The 13,738-nt window shown below is 42.9% G+C and overlaps 1 protein-coding gene across 1 annotated transcript; it reads right to left on the minus strand.

The window, feature by feature from the left end:
• Positions 1–1,838: 1,838 nt before the first annotated feature.
• AK3 (adenylate kinase 3) lies at positions 1,839–12,797 on the minus strand. The gene is made up of 5 exons (XM_064501536.1): positions 12,578–12,797; positions 9,228–9,347; positions 6,074–6,246; positions 3,572–3,690; positions 1,839–2,189 (listed from the first exon to the last, which is right to left on the minus strand). The coding sequence occupies exons 1-5, from the start codon at positions 12,726–12,728 to the stop codon at positions 2,066–2,068; spliced, it is 687 nt and encodes a 228-aa protein (XP_064357606.1). The 5' UTR covers positions 12,729–12,797; the 3' UTR covers positions 1,839–2,065.
• Between the last annotated feature and the right edge of the window lie 941 nt (positions 12,798–13,738).

Consider the following 13,738-nt stretch of genomic DNA (forward strand, 5'->3'; position numbering starts at 1 on the left):
GCAGTTCCTATATAAACTGAGGATAAAGGAAAGGCAGCAGCTCTGTCAGCTGCAAACTGCAGGTAACTGGCTTCAGTAATAAAGTATATTGTGGTGTTTAACAGACACTCCAGAGAGGAAAATTAAAATTGCAGTCTCCTTAATTATTAACTTTATTAAAGGAAACTAATAACCTAAGGTTGTTCTTTAACTGCATCTCTCCTGTAAGTACTAGGGTAATGAGACCCCTGTAGCACAGTGACTCACAAGTACTACCACTGTTACCAGTACAGTCATGTTGATCTAGCAGCTCTTGATATACTGAAAGTTATTTCTGACGTTTCTAAGGGACTAAAATTGAATGGTTTGTGTGGGAATAAGTCTCAAATCATACAATTTCTCCCCCCCTCCTCTCCCCAGGTTAAGTGAAACTTCTGCAGGCTGGCAACAAAACAAGCATAGCTGCCTTTTGTGGAAATCAAAAGGCATAAATAGAAGTAAGCAGCAGATCAGGGTTTCATGCTGGAATGTGATAGCTAATGGTTTCTAACCTTGACTTTTTGAAATAAGTGTATTTTCTGAATTCACTCAGTCTAAAGCCTTGATGTAGACATTACTGAAGATAAAAGTACAGGTGGTCATTAACAAAGTTTTTGCCAATTTTTCCTTAAAGTGTAAGGAAAGTTGCTTACAGCAATAGTTGCTGCCCATAACTGTTCATTCATAGTAATGGAAAAGCTTTACAAGTTCTATATCATCCATCATACTTACACTGTGACTTAACAGTGATAGCGCTAATATAATTAAAAATCTGTACATCAGTACCACAGGTCTGTGCAGCTGTTTTTAGATAATCAGTGCAAGAGGAGATTGAGACCTGCATTAGCAAAAGCAGCAGCTACCTCAGGCATTACCTAGGTACAGCAAAATTTGAGCACGAAACAACTGACCTTTCTTGAAATTCTCAATTTGATGAGCCTAAAAAAAAAGGCCAGGGGAGTTCACTGAAAATAGCAGTGTATATATTACCTGGACTGTTAAGTGTGGCCTATGGAAATTTGTGATTCCAATTATTCAGTGAATATATAGATATGAGAGCCGGTCAAAAAGATGTGAACTAGTACTATGAACTCATGAAAACAAAACCAAGTGCTACAATGAAACTAACTACAGCAATATGACAAACTAACTAATTTGACTGCTGGAAATCCTGACACTAGTATCTATGAGCCCTTGTTTTTTTCAAAGGTATTAGAAAAGACACTGGTTTGTATAAACCTACTTCTCTTGCATTTGTTGTACCAGTCAAGATTGACTAGCTGCAGACTTACCAGACTACACTTAATCTCTTCAGTGTTTGCTCTCTTTCTGCTAAGGAAGTCTTATGCAGCTGCACAAAGACAGAGGATTTACCAGATATGTTACTCATCTTTGAATCCTCTGTTTTCTCACACCTGCAAGATAGCTATTCTGAGGGGAGAAACATGTATGTAGTAAGGGTAAAGCCAATCATCCAAGCAGGTGTCACAGGTAACTTACACCCAGCAGAATCAACTAACTGATATATGTGTAGGCAAAGCTAAAGAAAGTGACTGTTTTTCACGGTGTCAGCCTGTATCTATGCCAGTTCCTGTCTAGAATGGCTTTTTGCAGAATAGCATTGCCCATAGGTTCTAGCTGGCCCCAATTAATCATGCATTTAAGAAACTTGATTCCATGTCCTTATCATTGCTTCACACAGTAATTCATGAAAGAATAAGTCAAAGTGCTTTGTAATTAGGCTATATTCAGAAGTGTTTCCTACACCATTCAAAATGTCCAGTCATCAGTATTTTCTGATTAAGAGAGACAAGAGCAGCTGCTTTTTTTTGAAGTGTATTATAAAAATTAGGCATATTTTATATAAAAGTACAGAATTAAAGTGGGCACCATAGGAGACTTAAAGTGTTATCACCAGGTAACTTGAGGACAATACTAGATTTTAATTATTAATCGGTCTGGTACACTACTTTGTGAAATGCTTGATTGCTGAATCTCATGTAATCAAGTCTGTGCTATGACAGATGAGCAGAAGTTAGACCTAATTTCACCTGGGGCTGGCAGCATCTTTCTGGCTTACATCTGGCAACTTGGTTTGGAGGAAAGCATAGATATGTGGCCAGATCTTATTGGTTTCTGTTCCAGAGAAGGATCTCAACAACCCTTTTCCCCTGAGGAAGGAAAAAAAAACATTACAGAAGTCAAATCGTCTATTCCTTCCAGGATCTCAACTCACTTTTTAAGGTTGCCCTGGCAGGACTGTGCTGATACAAACATGATTTAGATCTAAGAGCAGTTAAAACATTGGGAACTCAAATGGGGCATGTATTACTCTGTTTCTCATATGGGGACCTAGTGGCCACGTCAGTTCAGGAAACTGACAGCTGTACATGGAGCACTTATTAACAAACTATGAAGGGTAAAAATAAGAAGAGGCAATTCAGTTGCAGAGGACATGCTATACATCCAAATACCTGAATAACCCAGATGCTGTAGAGTTGTTACACCCCAGGGATCAAGGAAGTACAAAGGTAATCAAAATAAACAAGTGAAACAGACCCAGTCAAGTAGTTTTGAATTAGTTCTAGTAGCTAAATTTATCTGTAAAATATGCTATCATCAGTAATGATAGTTTAGCTCTATGTCTTACTATGAGACTTAGAGGCATTTTCACTTCAGAAACCTGCTGAAGTCAGGAAAATCACTGATAACCCCAAATATTCTTTCTCTAAAACTTAACCACTTCAAAGATGGAGCGTCTAGTCTTCTACTCAACATGCTGAACAGGTCTATTGGAGTATAATGAAGGGTGGGGGATCCGAAAACAAAGGAAGATCACTTCAGTATATTGCAAAAAAAAAAAATTTCTGATCTGTTTGTTTGGGTTGGGATAAGCCTCTTCAGACTTCTATATGGTAATCTATTATCCATTTATTACCCATGTGTTATTAACACAGCAGGCCAGCTTTAACATTAAGATAGTAACATTAAGATAGAGTTTGTACAAAATTTTGGCTTCTACAAGGACTGACAATTTGTTACCCTTCCACAACGCAATTAGCACTGTTCTTATATAGCTAGCTAGCTGTGCACAGTATAGTCCTGTTTTTAAAAAAGTCACTTTGAAGCCTCACTAACAATTTTTCTGTGTGTGTGTCACTTTTTGTCCCACTGTCCATTAGGAGGCTTTCTGTTTCTACATCCAGGAAGAGAATATAATCTCAAAGTTTCCAAAAAAGGAACTGTGGCCGTTACCTTATTAAACAGAGGTCTGTTGCTGAAATCATATACGATACATTGAATAATGCACAGCACTCTGTAAAGCTTAATATGGCTGCAATGAAGGGCTCCTCTACTTAGCTGGCTCCTGAAGAGGTTTTATGCAACTAAACAATGGGGAACTTACTCGTTTCATTGTTTATATTTCTTACTGTGTTGATGATATGTATGGCTATTTATGTCACATTCATTGTTGTAATACCTTTGCAATTGAAAAAAATATTTCTTCCTTGGTATGCTAACACAGAAAGAGATACAGTATTTTACTACTTACCGATAATACTCTAGAACAGGTTTTGTTTGTGCATCATAAGCCTGCAGTCTTTTGGTAACCGTCTCTGGCTTATCATCATCACGCTGAACAAGTGGCTCTCCAGTAATATCATCAATGCCCTGATCATGGTTAAAAGCAAACACTGATTTATATTTCTATTTATGTTTTCTGTCACATTCTATTTAAATTATGATCAATTTCCCATTAGTCAAGGAATAGATTTCTGTTTAGGAAGAGAAAGACTACCATCCGTATCTTATATGGAACATTAGATGTCAGTTATAAAGTCCCTCAGTTAGAAATATTTTCTCAGTATTTGCTATGAACATCATGTTATAGTAATACAGTAATTTCACTAATTTGTGCACCAGAACATTTGTTGAATATTGGAAATGTTTAGACAAAACTTTCATATGTAAGGGAAGATCGTTAGGAATTGTTCCAGTGAGTTCATGCACATGAGCAATGAAGCAAGAAACGCTTGGCAACGCTGGAATGGGGAAAAGAGTTAATAGCCATTTAACTGTAAGTCATGCTGTGGAAGAGTTATCATTTATCAACAGCTGTACAACAAATGGCATAAACTTCCACAGAATTTTTTGCAGGACTGAGTAAACAGAGGTAGGGACCTAACGTGCCAGTTATGGCAATTCCTCCATTACTGAACACTTCACTTCCAGTTTCTCAGAAGTGCTTTATGTGATTATTGAGCATGTAAGTCTTAAAGCAGCAATAGCCCAAGAGGTTTTTTTTATTGCTGTCACAGACACTGGGACCCAATGAAGTGGCATAAAATCTTGCTCCTATTTAGGAGCATTAAATCATTGTGCATCAAAGCACAGAATCTGGCCCACCAGAGACATAAGGGATTCTTTGCTCCTTCATACATACTAATTAAAACCGCAAGAATTTTGAGTTTTCCTAAAGACAAATTTAATCTGACATTTGTAGTGGAAGCATTAGTGATCTTGCAAGTACAAAGCCAATTAAACCATAAAAATGTCTTCCTGTCCTGCTTGCATTCTGGCAGTCAGTTTCAGAAAATCAATTACTATCATTGTTCAGTAAGCTTATCTATTCATGAAGGTGTGAAGGATATTTATTCCAGAACATCTGTGTTGTATTAGAGATGCATTTACATGATCAAAGTTGCCTTGTTTATAAAATAAAATGATTTAAAACGCTGAAGAGTTTTTCTGGCACCTGTACTGGCAGTCAGTAGGTACAGGGAAAGCACTATAAGTTATGAGCCTTTAGCTTTGTATTAATTAAAAAGCCATAATCTCTTAGTTTCATTGAGAAGGTAAGCAATTAAGGTTTTTGCAGGTCTACTAGATAACAAAGACAACTGTATTTTAGCTGTTCGGCTCCAATTCATGATTTTACCTGAATATTGCAAACTGCTTTAATATGTTGTGACGTGCATGCTAATGAGTGAAAGGTAGTGTGAAGTGCTCCTTACAAGAAAGCCGCTACAGCTGAAACCCACTCTTCGGTGTATTTGATAATTCTCCATTGTTGCTTGCCTGTCTTCCTCCTTAATTAAAAATAACCATGACTCAAATGCTGTGTTTTAAACTATTCATAAGCTGTATGTATACTGTGCTTCCAGTGCTCACTTCCAGTGCTTACCTATTATTTTAGCTGGCCTCCTATTCTGCAACACTGAAATCACAAAACTTGTTTCAGGTAAGCTCCTCAAAACTTCTTCAGCTTAAACCTGCTATGCTTCTGATGTAACTTAACAGGGCTTCCAGGTGAAAATGTGATGCCTCAACAGGTAAGTTATTTATAGTTAAGGATGAAACAGAACTTAAGCTGATTTCCACTAAGGCTAAGCTAAGTAAAAAATTTTAAAGTAACAATGTACAACTGCTCTCTCTCTCTCTATACTGACTGTTCCTCTTTATGATGTCTAAAGCCAAAATCTTTTTGTTTTGTTGAGAAGCTTCCCTGAGTGACAAACTTCTACATCTAATTTTGCAGTATGACAACTATTCACTTGAAAATACCTGTCCTGGTAAGTATTAACTCAGGGAAAGCATTAAGTGGAATTTCTGACTTACAGTAGTTCCCAACTCAGTATGCTTCCTAGATACAAAGAATGAGTCCTGTGGAAGAAGGAAATCACATTTCAGGCTGTGAGGCTAAAGAACTGGCCCAGCTCTTACGCCAGTGTGCCAGATTGGGAAAGGAAAGCCTTCCAGATCAGTTAACACTGTCAACAACAGCTTACAAAGCAATCAGTGGAGTTGACAGCGTGGTGTTTCATACTGCAGAGAACCAAGTTGCCCATCAGCTAGAGGTCCTACAAGGGCACTATGATACCAGGAGAGAGGGCCTGCTACCAAGGCAGCTTCTGCACTTTTAAGAGATGAAATGAGCCACCTTCTTCTGGGCTACCATGTTTTGCAACAACCTGTGCAAACAATATTTTACTTCAATTAACCAAATGCCATGTGGTATTTCTTTAGCACCGATAGCAATATGTGTATTGCTTACCAGCACTTTGGGAGGACTGAATTCAAGGTTGTAGACTCTGCCACTAGCAGGGTGGATCCAGCGTGCAGTGAGCCGGTACTTTATGGTCTCAAATGGCACGTCTAGGTCAATCACAGTGTCTATTTGACACTGTTTATCCAGAGCTTCTGCCTGAGCAACTGTTCTAGGGAAACCTGTAAAGCAAACATAACCCCGTAAAAATCCAAAGGCAGGGTTACAATAAGAATTAACTGGATTAAATTTATTAGAGAAACTAGCGGTCAGGCAATCGAGAGTAAAAACTGCATCGTCATGCTGTAAAGGTTGAAGACACATCAGATTTTCAGGGTTTTTTTTATTTTCCGAGCATCACCGCATTCTAATTTGTTAACCTCCTCCCAGCTTCCTGTCTTCATTTCACTTAACCACCTCCCCAAAAGTGTAACAAATACAAGCAAAAAGACACCATGCTTGAATGTGCTACATACCAATTAGCTATTCTGAACAAGAATATTGGATACACATTTTGAACAATAAAAGCTACAGGCAGTTCATTGTGAGAGATCTGAACAATCAAGAAACATCTGTGACAATTTTCATTTCCATTGTTATGTACAAGTTTGAATTAGGTAGGTGACCATAACAAACCTGTTTCATTCAGTTGTAGTAAACCCAGTGTATCTACCAGAGGCAGTCCAGGATGAATTCTGCATCGAAGAGTAGCATTAGGAAGAGCTTAAGAATATCTAGTGTATCAATCGATCTTGTAGGACAATGACAGTGAGAACACTCAGGCTGCACAGAAATCTCTTTCTAAACATACAAGACGATGCATTTTGCCCCATGAACTCTATGGCTCCAATGGAGTGTTTTTAATGGCACATATTGTTAGCAAATAAACCTAATGCAACTTAAGAAGGAAGAAGAAAATTAAGAACAAGAAAATGAAGATCATCATAAAGAATTTAAGATAATAATTGACCACAACTTTAACAGTCAAAGCTACTGCAGAACGTGCTACTGCATGGTAAGTTAACTGGAAGAACTCGTCTACCCTCAAACCTCTTGCATAAAGCCTCACGCTCTTCAAAAGCTTGGGATTTTTACTGTACTATGCAAGTAAACATCTCCATAAAGACAAGTTCTGATAGGTTAAAAACTGAGCAAAGTCTTCCTTGCATAATATTGATTGAGGATTACACCACCTGAGTAAGGAACTAGCCAAAATAGTCTTACAACAGAAGAAATAGTGAAGAATAACACCTTAAGGGTACTATGTCCTGCTTAGCACATCCCACAAAGCAAAGAATTGATTCACTGAAGCCAAGTCCTTGCTTGTGCATTAAATCTAATGGATCTGGTTTGCATCACAGTCATGAACTGCCCTCATCCTCTTTCTCTTGTGTTCATATAATCTTGTGGAAGTGCTTCTAAATGACAAAAGAAGACGGTGAGCCAAGACTTAAGCACTGCTGTTTTTTCTTACTATTGGCAGGCTATTTGGTCACCATACACCTCAGTTACACAGCTGGAAAATGGGTTTGCTTTGAGACTTAATAAAGTGAAACTTTCTCAACAAAAGAAAGTGTCTTTAGAGAAACAAGTCATTGAAACTTATACCAGGGGCTGCTGCATACAGTGTTTTCTTGATACACAGAATACTGTTTACAAGACTTGATGAATTATGACGAGTCTAGAAACACAGAGAAAAGTGTCCTAATTATACAGCAAGTAAATCTAAGCAGCTCGTATACATATATGCACAACTCAGATTGCTACATTTGCTGTGACTCTAGAAGACACCAAGCTATCTTTAAGCAGTCGAAATGTGTATTTTGCTAAGTAAGCATACAAGCAGCTTAGTAACTCCATTTAGTCTGACCCAGCTGACCTCAGCTGTTTGTGCAAAGTTGTGGTTATCAAACTAAAGATTTTCTGGTTAACTTATTTCAACAGAGCAATATTGTTTCTATAGAGCTGATTACGCCAGAGCTATCCCTAGTGTAATTCTCTGAGTCTCTGTGAACATTGGCACAGAAGAAATTTCTCTTTCAAAAGTGTACAGTAGAAGGCACATTAACACACAGGAGGAAAGGATTTCTTCCCTTACACTCTCCACACCATCCTCCTGTTCAAAGAGCTACTAGTGTGCTTAGCTGTTGCTTCTGCACAACCAGATCCACAAGGTTAGAGGTACACCTACTTAGGACTCAAAACTAAAGGGAAACATCTGCAGCTCTTTGGTTTATTGATTAGGTTTCATTGTGCTGTGCACTAAAGGGGTTAAGCCTTTGTCCTCACTGTGTAAGAACATAATGGGAAAAAAAAAGCAAACAGAACAGATCACTGTATGAGAAGTAATTACAATGAAGTGCAAAGGGACAGGGAACACTGTGGATTTTTCGCTTCCTTTAAATAAAAAGCCACACCAACAACTTTCTAGTTTTATCTAGTGAGACAGATTGTCACTAGGATCTGAAAAGCCAGTACACTATCTTTGTGTCACACATCCAACTGTACTCCTCCATGGGCTGGGGTTGTGCGGACCACTCATGTCCATTGAGACTTGGGCAAAGGCATTTTCTCTCTACTGTGAAGGCTGGCACAATTCCATAACAATTCACTCCAGAGAACAGAACCGAAAAGGAAGTGAAAGAGACCCTTCAGAACACTTAATTAATGACTTTTGTTACTGATTTTCTGTACACTCCACTGTTGCAGGACTCCCTTTCCATACTTACCTCGTCACCACATACCTTCCTTCCTAGCCACATAATTCAACTCCTTTCTTTTAAAGTGTTCCATTCTCCAAGGGCTTTGAAAAGAAAAGGCTTTAAAAAAGAAACTTCCCAATGCATATTTTGAAGGAAGTCTTTGTTCTTAAAGGGAGAAAAAAGCACAGGAATTATCAGACTTGCTACTTTCAAAATTTTACTGTAGTGTTCAACTATGGGGCTTTTCAACATGAATTAGACATCACTGTATCACTCTGAAGGCAGGATGCACACCATGCCTTTTACAGCCAAAGGGGCAGACTGAATATCGAATGTTTCACAAGCTGGCCACAAGTATTGCCCAGTTACCAGGACTGCAGGACAGCTACTGGAGTGTGACGACCCCTAAGTGACCAAAGCAGTCCAAGCTTTCTAGTGCAGATTTTCTGTCTCTAACTCACCATCCAACAGCCAGTTGTACCGCTCCAGACCTTTGAGCTCGCTCAGCACCAGTCGTGTCATGATATCATCTGGAATAAGCCGCCCTTGATCAATGTAAGACTTGGCAAGGATTCCAACTTCTGTGAAAGTAAGGGAAGTCACGTTACAGTATCTATGACCTCCAGCAAGCTAAAAAAAAACAAAAAAGGCCACAATGCTGCAAACAATTTGTTTTGATCAAGATGACACAACATGGTAAAGTGATAAACCAGACAGACAGACAGACAGATGCCACTGACTGCAATTCAAAAACAAATGATTGGTCAGAATCTGATCTTGCAAATACTTATCAGATTAATGTAATTGATTGGTAGTTCTGCTGATGGCAACAGGGCAATTAGCACACTTTCTCTATCCCCCACACCCTCCAAATAATTTTACTGGTAAGTATTTGAAATACGAGCTTCCAAAACTAGGAACAGGAGAGGCCATTAGGTAAGACTCTTTAAAAGACGAAACAGAACAATCCAAGTTCTTTAAGATGTCAGCCTCAGACTTCCTGCTGAGAAAGTTTATGTTCTCAGTAAAGTACAGTGCCTGGTTATCATCCTATGACTTCACTAGGAAATGAAACCCCTTTGGTATTTAGGAAAGCAATACGCGGTGGGACACGCTTGCCAGAGAAGTATTTTTACAATTACTAGAATTACAAGAGGATGTTTATAAATGTTGTAAACTATTTATGGGAGCGTACAGACACTTCTATTTTCCCATGGAACTGACTAACCTTTAGTAGCAGTCATTTAGCCCCCTGGCTTGCTAAAATGCCATCCATACATCCCAGTTCTAGATACGACACCATGCCCCTGCGTGACAGCACAAGTGTGCTGTAGTCCACACACGTTAAGGGTACACCATAGCTGTGAAGGGATTCATCTGTCTGGGCTGTGTTTTGAGCACAGCCTCCACAGCCTTAATCTACAAAACCAGACCTAACTCCCTAAGTCACCCAGAATAGCAGCTAGATTGGTTTTAATTTTGGATATGCAGAAATGTTTACTTTTGGCCAATTCAGACCTAGTTCCCATACGTCAAAGAAGAGAGAGAATGGGATGGACCACATTACCAATAAAAGACATGACTGCTTTCAGCAGAAAGCAACGACAGTCCCACCTGAGCCACTGCTGGAAATGCAGTAGTAGACCGGCCCTTCTTCAGACATGGCAAGTGGAAAGCAATAGATGCACTCAAGTAATGCAGAAAGTAGCTTTGGTGTTAAAGAAAAGAAAGTACTAAGAGGACTAGAATGTGGCAACACCTAAGGCATGCAAGCCCTATTATTAGACCAACAGGGATAAAAACACACTGCATCTCTCTACAGCCTCAGGCCATTTACGGAGTCAGCTATTAAAACAGAAAAAAATAGTCAGGACTCCACCCAAAATAGTTACATTGCAACAAAAAGTTTATTTACTAGACTTTAGCTTTCTTCTGTTGTGTGTGTGTGTGGGGGGGATTTAGTGTGGTTTTGATTTTGTTTTGTTTTTTATAGGCGGGTCTGAAACCAGTATAGGCCTTGGCATGGCAATCTTTGTACTTAAAGGCAATGCAGTTCTCTTTTCTGTCTGGGTGATAAAAGGTATCTCTATTTACAGCTTTTGCAAAAGATTAACATGTCCTAACTGCACAGAGCAAACGGGCTCTGGCCGTGTTTGGACAGTGGTCCGGACTTGCTTAGCGCCAAGGGGAGCTTGTGACAGCAGGTCCTCTCTCCAGAGCAGCAGAGCGTGGCAACACGGGCAAATCGCTAAGGACTCTCACACGTTCGACAGCACTTTTCGACAGACAAAGTCCATTTTCACAAGACGGCAAAGGCCACAAATGGCACCCTCAAACTACTGTAATTATACGTAATTTTCCAAGTGTTTCATCTGACCAATTTAGACTAACAGTCGCTAAAGCACTGGGAACTGTGGGCCTCTTCCATCGTTACCAGAACTGATTCCCTCTTTCCCTGGACTAAAGCTTTCCACACGGCTCCTTCCCCCCCTCCAGAGTCTTTATCTGCTCCCAGACCCAGGATTCACCGCACCCTCTGGACACCACTCCTGCAACCAGTGACCACTTCCAGTAAAACTAAGCCAGCCTCATCTGGGCTAATTAGCAAACGAGGAACTCCACAGCAGATCCCCTTAACTCCGGAGCTAGCTATACCGCAGCAAGCTTGGCCGTCTCCGACACCCTCCACTGCCTTCTCTCCTCACAGCCAGGTTTTTACCACTCCAGAGGTATTTTGTAAATAACATACTCCCTTCACCTTCTGGGTTGTCTTCACTTCTCACTAGGTTTTATTTATATGGCTATTTTGGGGGTTTTTTGAACTTTTTTGTCTCTATGAACGACAACTTATACTGGTGCAAACAAACAAGAAAAAAGTGTGAATGTATGTCAGCATGGCTGGTGCCCTTAGCCAATATTTAACCTGTAGATACCAACTATAGTAGTGTCAACCTGCTAAGCCAATGTCATTGTTCTTATAGAGCAAACACAGTTTGTGCAAAAAGAGATGTGGAAATCAAAAACAACTAACTCATTTCACAATACAGATAAACTTTCACCTTCAAACAAGCTCATAAGCTTTCAAACCCAAGACTATCAGCAACCAAACTGTGATAACGCAGTAATAGCTACGAGCGAACGAAGCTGTTCACGGTTTTAAAGCGCTGCAAATCAACAGCGCGCGTTTCAGGCTGCGACGAGGTATGGCTCTCGGGAGGATGTTCAAGGCTGTCGTGAGGAAAAAGCAGAAGCGCAAGCCAGAAGCAGCCCTTCGCACATTGCAAAAAATAAAAACAAAATAAAAATCAGCAGGCAGAGGGGGCTGTGGGGTGTCACGGGGAGCCACCGGCCATGACTGCAAACGGCATCGCGGCCCGGTACCCGCGATGCTGTACGCAAGCACGAGCCGCGCGGAAACCGAAGCATGACACGAGCGTGTTTATAATTTAAAAAAAAAAAAAAAAAGTTTGAGTTTGAAAATTCTGCCCGCTGTTTCGGGAGGTTTTCTCGTTGTTTTCGTTTGTTTGTGAAGCACGGCCGCAGTCCGCAAACAGGGCTTCCCTCCCCGCGCCGGGGCGGAGGTGCCCGCAGGTGCCTGGGCGCGGGGCCCTGCGCGGGCCGCGGGGAAGCCGCCGCGCCGCGCCGGGCCGGGCCGGGCCGGGCAGGGCCGGGCCGGGCGGAGGGGGCGGCGGGGCCCGGGCCGCGGCGGGGCAGCGCGGCAAGGCCCGGCGCGAGGGGCCGCGGGCGGCGGGAGGGCGCTGGGGAGGTGCGGGCGGCGCGGCCCCCCGCGCGGCGCGGCGCGGCGCGTCACCTGTGCGGCGCTGGATGTTGTCGCGCAGCAGGTCGCCGCTGGAGAGGTGCTTGAGGGCGAAGTGCGTGACGATGCGGGCGGAGATGGTGCCCTTGCCCGAGCCCGGCGGCCCCGTGATGACGGCGCGCAGCAGCGGCGGCGGCACCGCCATGCTGCAGCCGCCCGGGCCGCGCCGCGCCGCGCCGCCCCACGGCCGCCGCCGCGTCCCGCCGCGCCGCGCCGCGCCGGGCGGGGCCTGCCCGCGCCCCGCCGCGCCCGGGGGGCGCCGCCGCCGAGCGCGGAGCGGCCGCGGGCCGCGCGCCCGAACGAGGCCGCCGGGCGCCGCGGGGAGGAGCCGCGCAGGCCGCCGCCGCCGAGCCGGGCGCAGGGGGCGCGGGACCGGCGCCGCGCCGCAGCGGCGGGAGCGGGCGTCCTGCCGGAGAGCCCAGAGCTGGTGGTGCTGGTGGAGGTGGTGCCAGTGGTGCTGGTGGAGGTGGTACTGGTGCTGGTGCTGGTGATGGAGGTGGAGGTGGTGCTGGTGCTGGTGCTGCTGGTGGTGGAGGTAGTGCTGGCGGTGGTGCCAGTGGTGCTGGTGGAGGTGCTGGTGCTGGTGGTGGTGGTACTGGGGGAGGTGCTGGTGGAGATAGTGCTGGTGGTGGTGCTGCTGGAGGTGGTGCTGGTGGTGGAGGTGGTGGTGCTGGTGGAGGTGGTGCTGGTGCTGGAGGTGATGCTGGAAGTGGTGCTGGAGGTGCTGGTGGCGGTGGTGCTGGTGGCGGTGGTGGTGGAGGTGGTGCTGGTGGGGGGCTGGAAGGGCCACAGGGAAAAGTGACTGCGCAGAAGGCAGAGCTTAAACCCAAAAAGAACATATATGAAATGCAGCTTTCCTGCTTATAACTCTCTTCAGTCTCCGTGGTTTCAGAGGTGATTCGCAACAGCAACAGGAAAACATGCTTGAAGGGACTTGTGGTAGGCGATTACAATATGAAAATGTGAATAGAGCCCAAAAACTGTTCAGTTAGACAAGATGAACAGCATTAACAACCACATATGAAAACACTGGCTCAGCACAGAAATCTTAGTATCAGCATAAATCATCATAAACTGAGTAACGTGAACTCCTGTAACTGAACCATAGTAACACCCTTCTTTATTTTAGAATACAGAAGGAGTGAAACATTCAGG

The sequence above is a fragment of the Dromaius novaehollandiae genome, chromosome Z, assembly GCF_036370855.1.
Source record: "Dromaius novaehollandiae isolate bDroNov1 chromosome Z, bDroNov1.hap1, whole genome shotgun sequence".
NCBI classification, from domain to species: Eukaryota; Metazoa; Chordata; class Aves; order Casuariiformes; family Dromaiidae; genus Dromaius; species Dromaius novaehollandiae.

Excerpts from the sequence above, each read along its gene's own strand:
- AK3 (XM_064501536.1), bottom strand. The coding sequence starts at position 12,728 with ATGGCGGTGCCGCCGCCGCTGCTGCGCGCCGTCATCACGGGGCCGCCG. Across the intron at positions 9,348-12,577 it reads CAACATCCAGCGCCGCACAG|AAGTTGGAATCCTTGCCAAG; the intron begins GTGACGCGCCGC and ends TTACTTTCACAG. Across the intron at positions 2,190-3,571 it reads CCTGTTCTAGAGTATTATCG|GGGAAAAGGGTTGTTGAGAT; the intron begins GTAAGTAGTAAA and ends TTCCTTCCTCAG.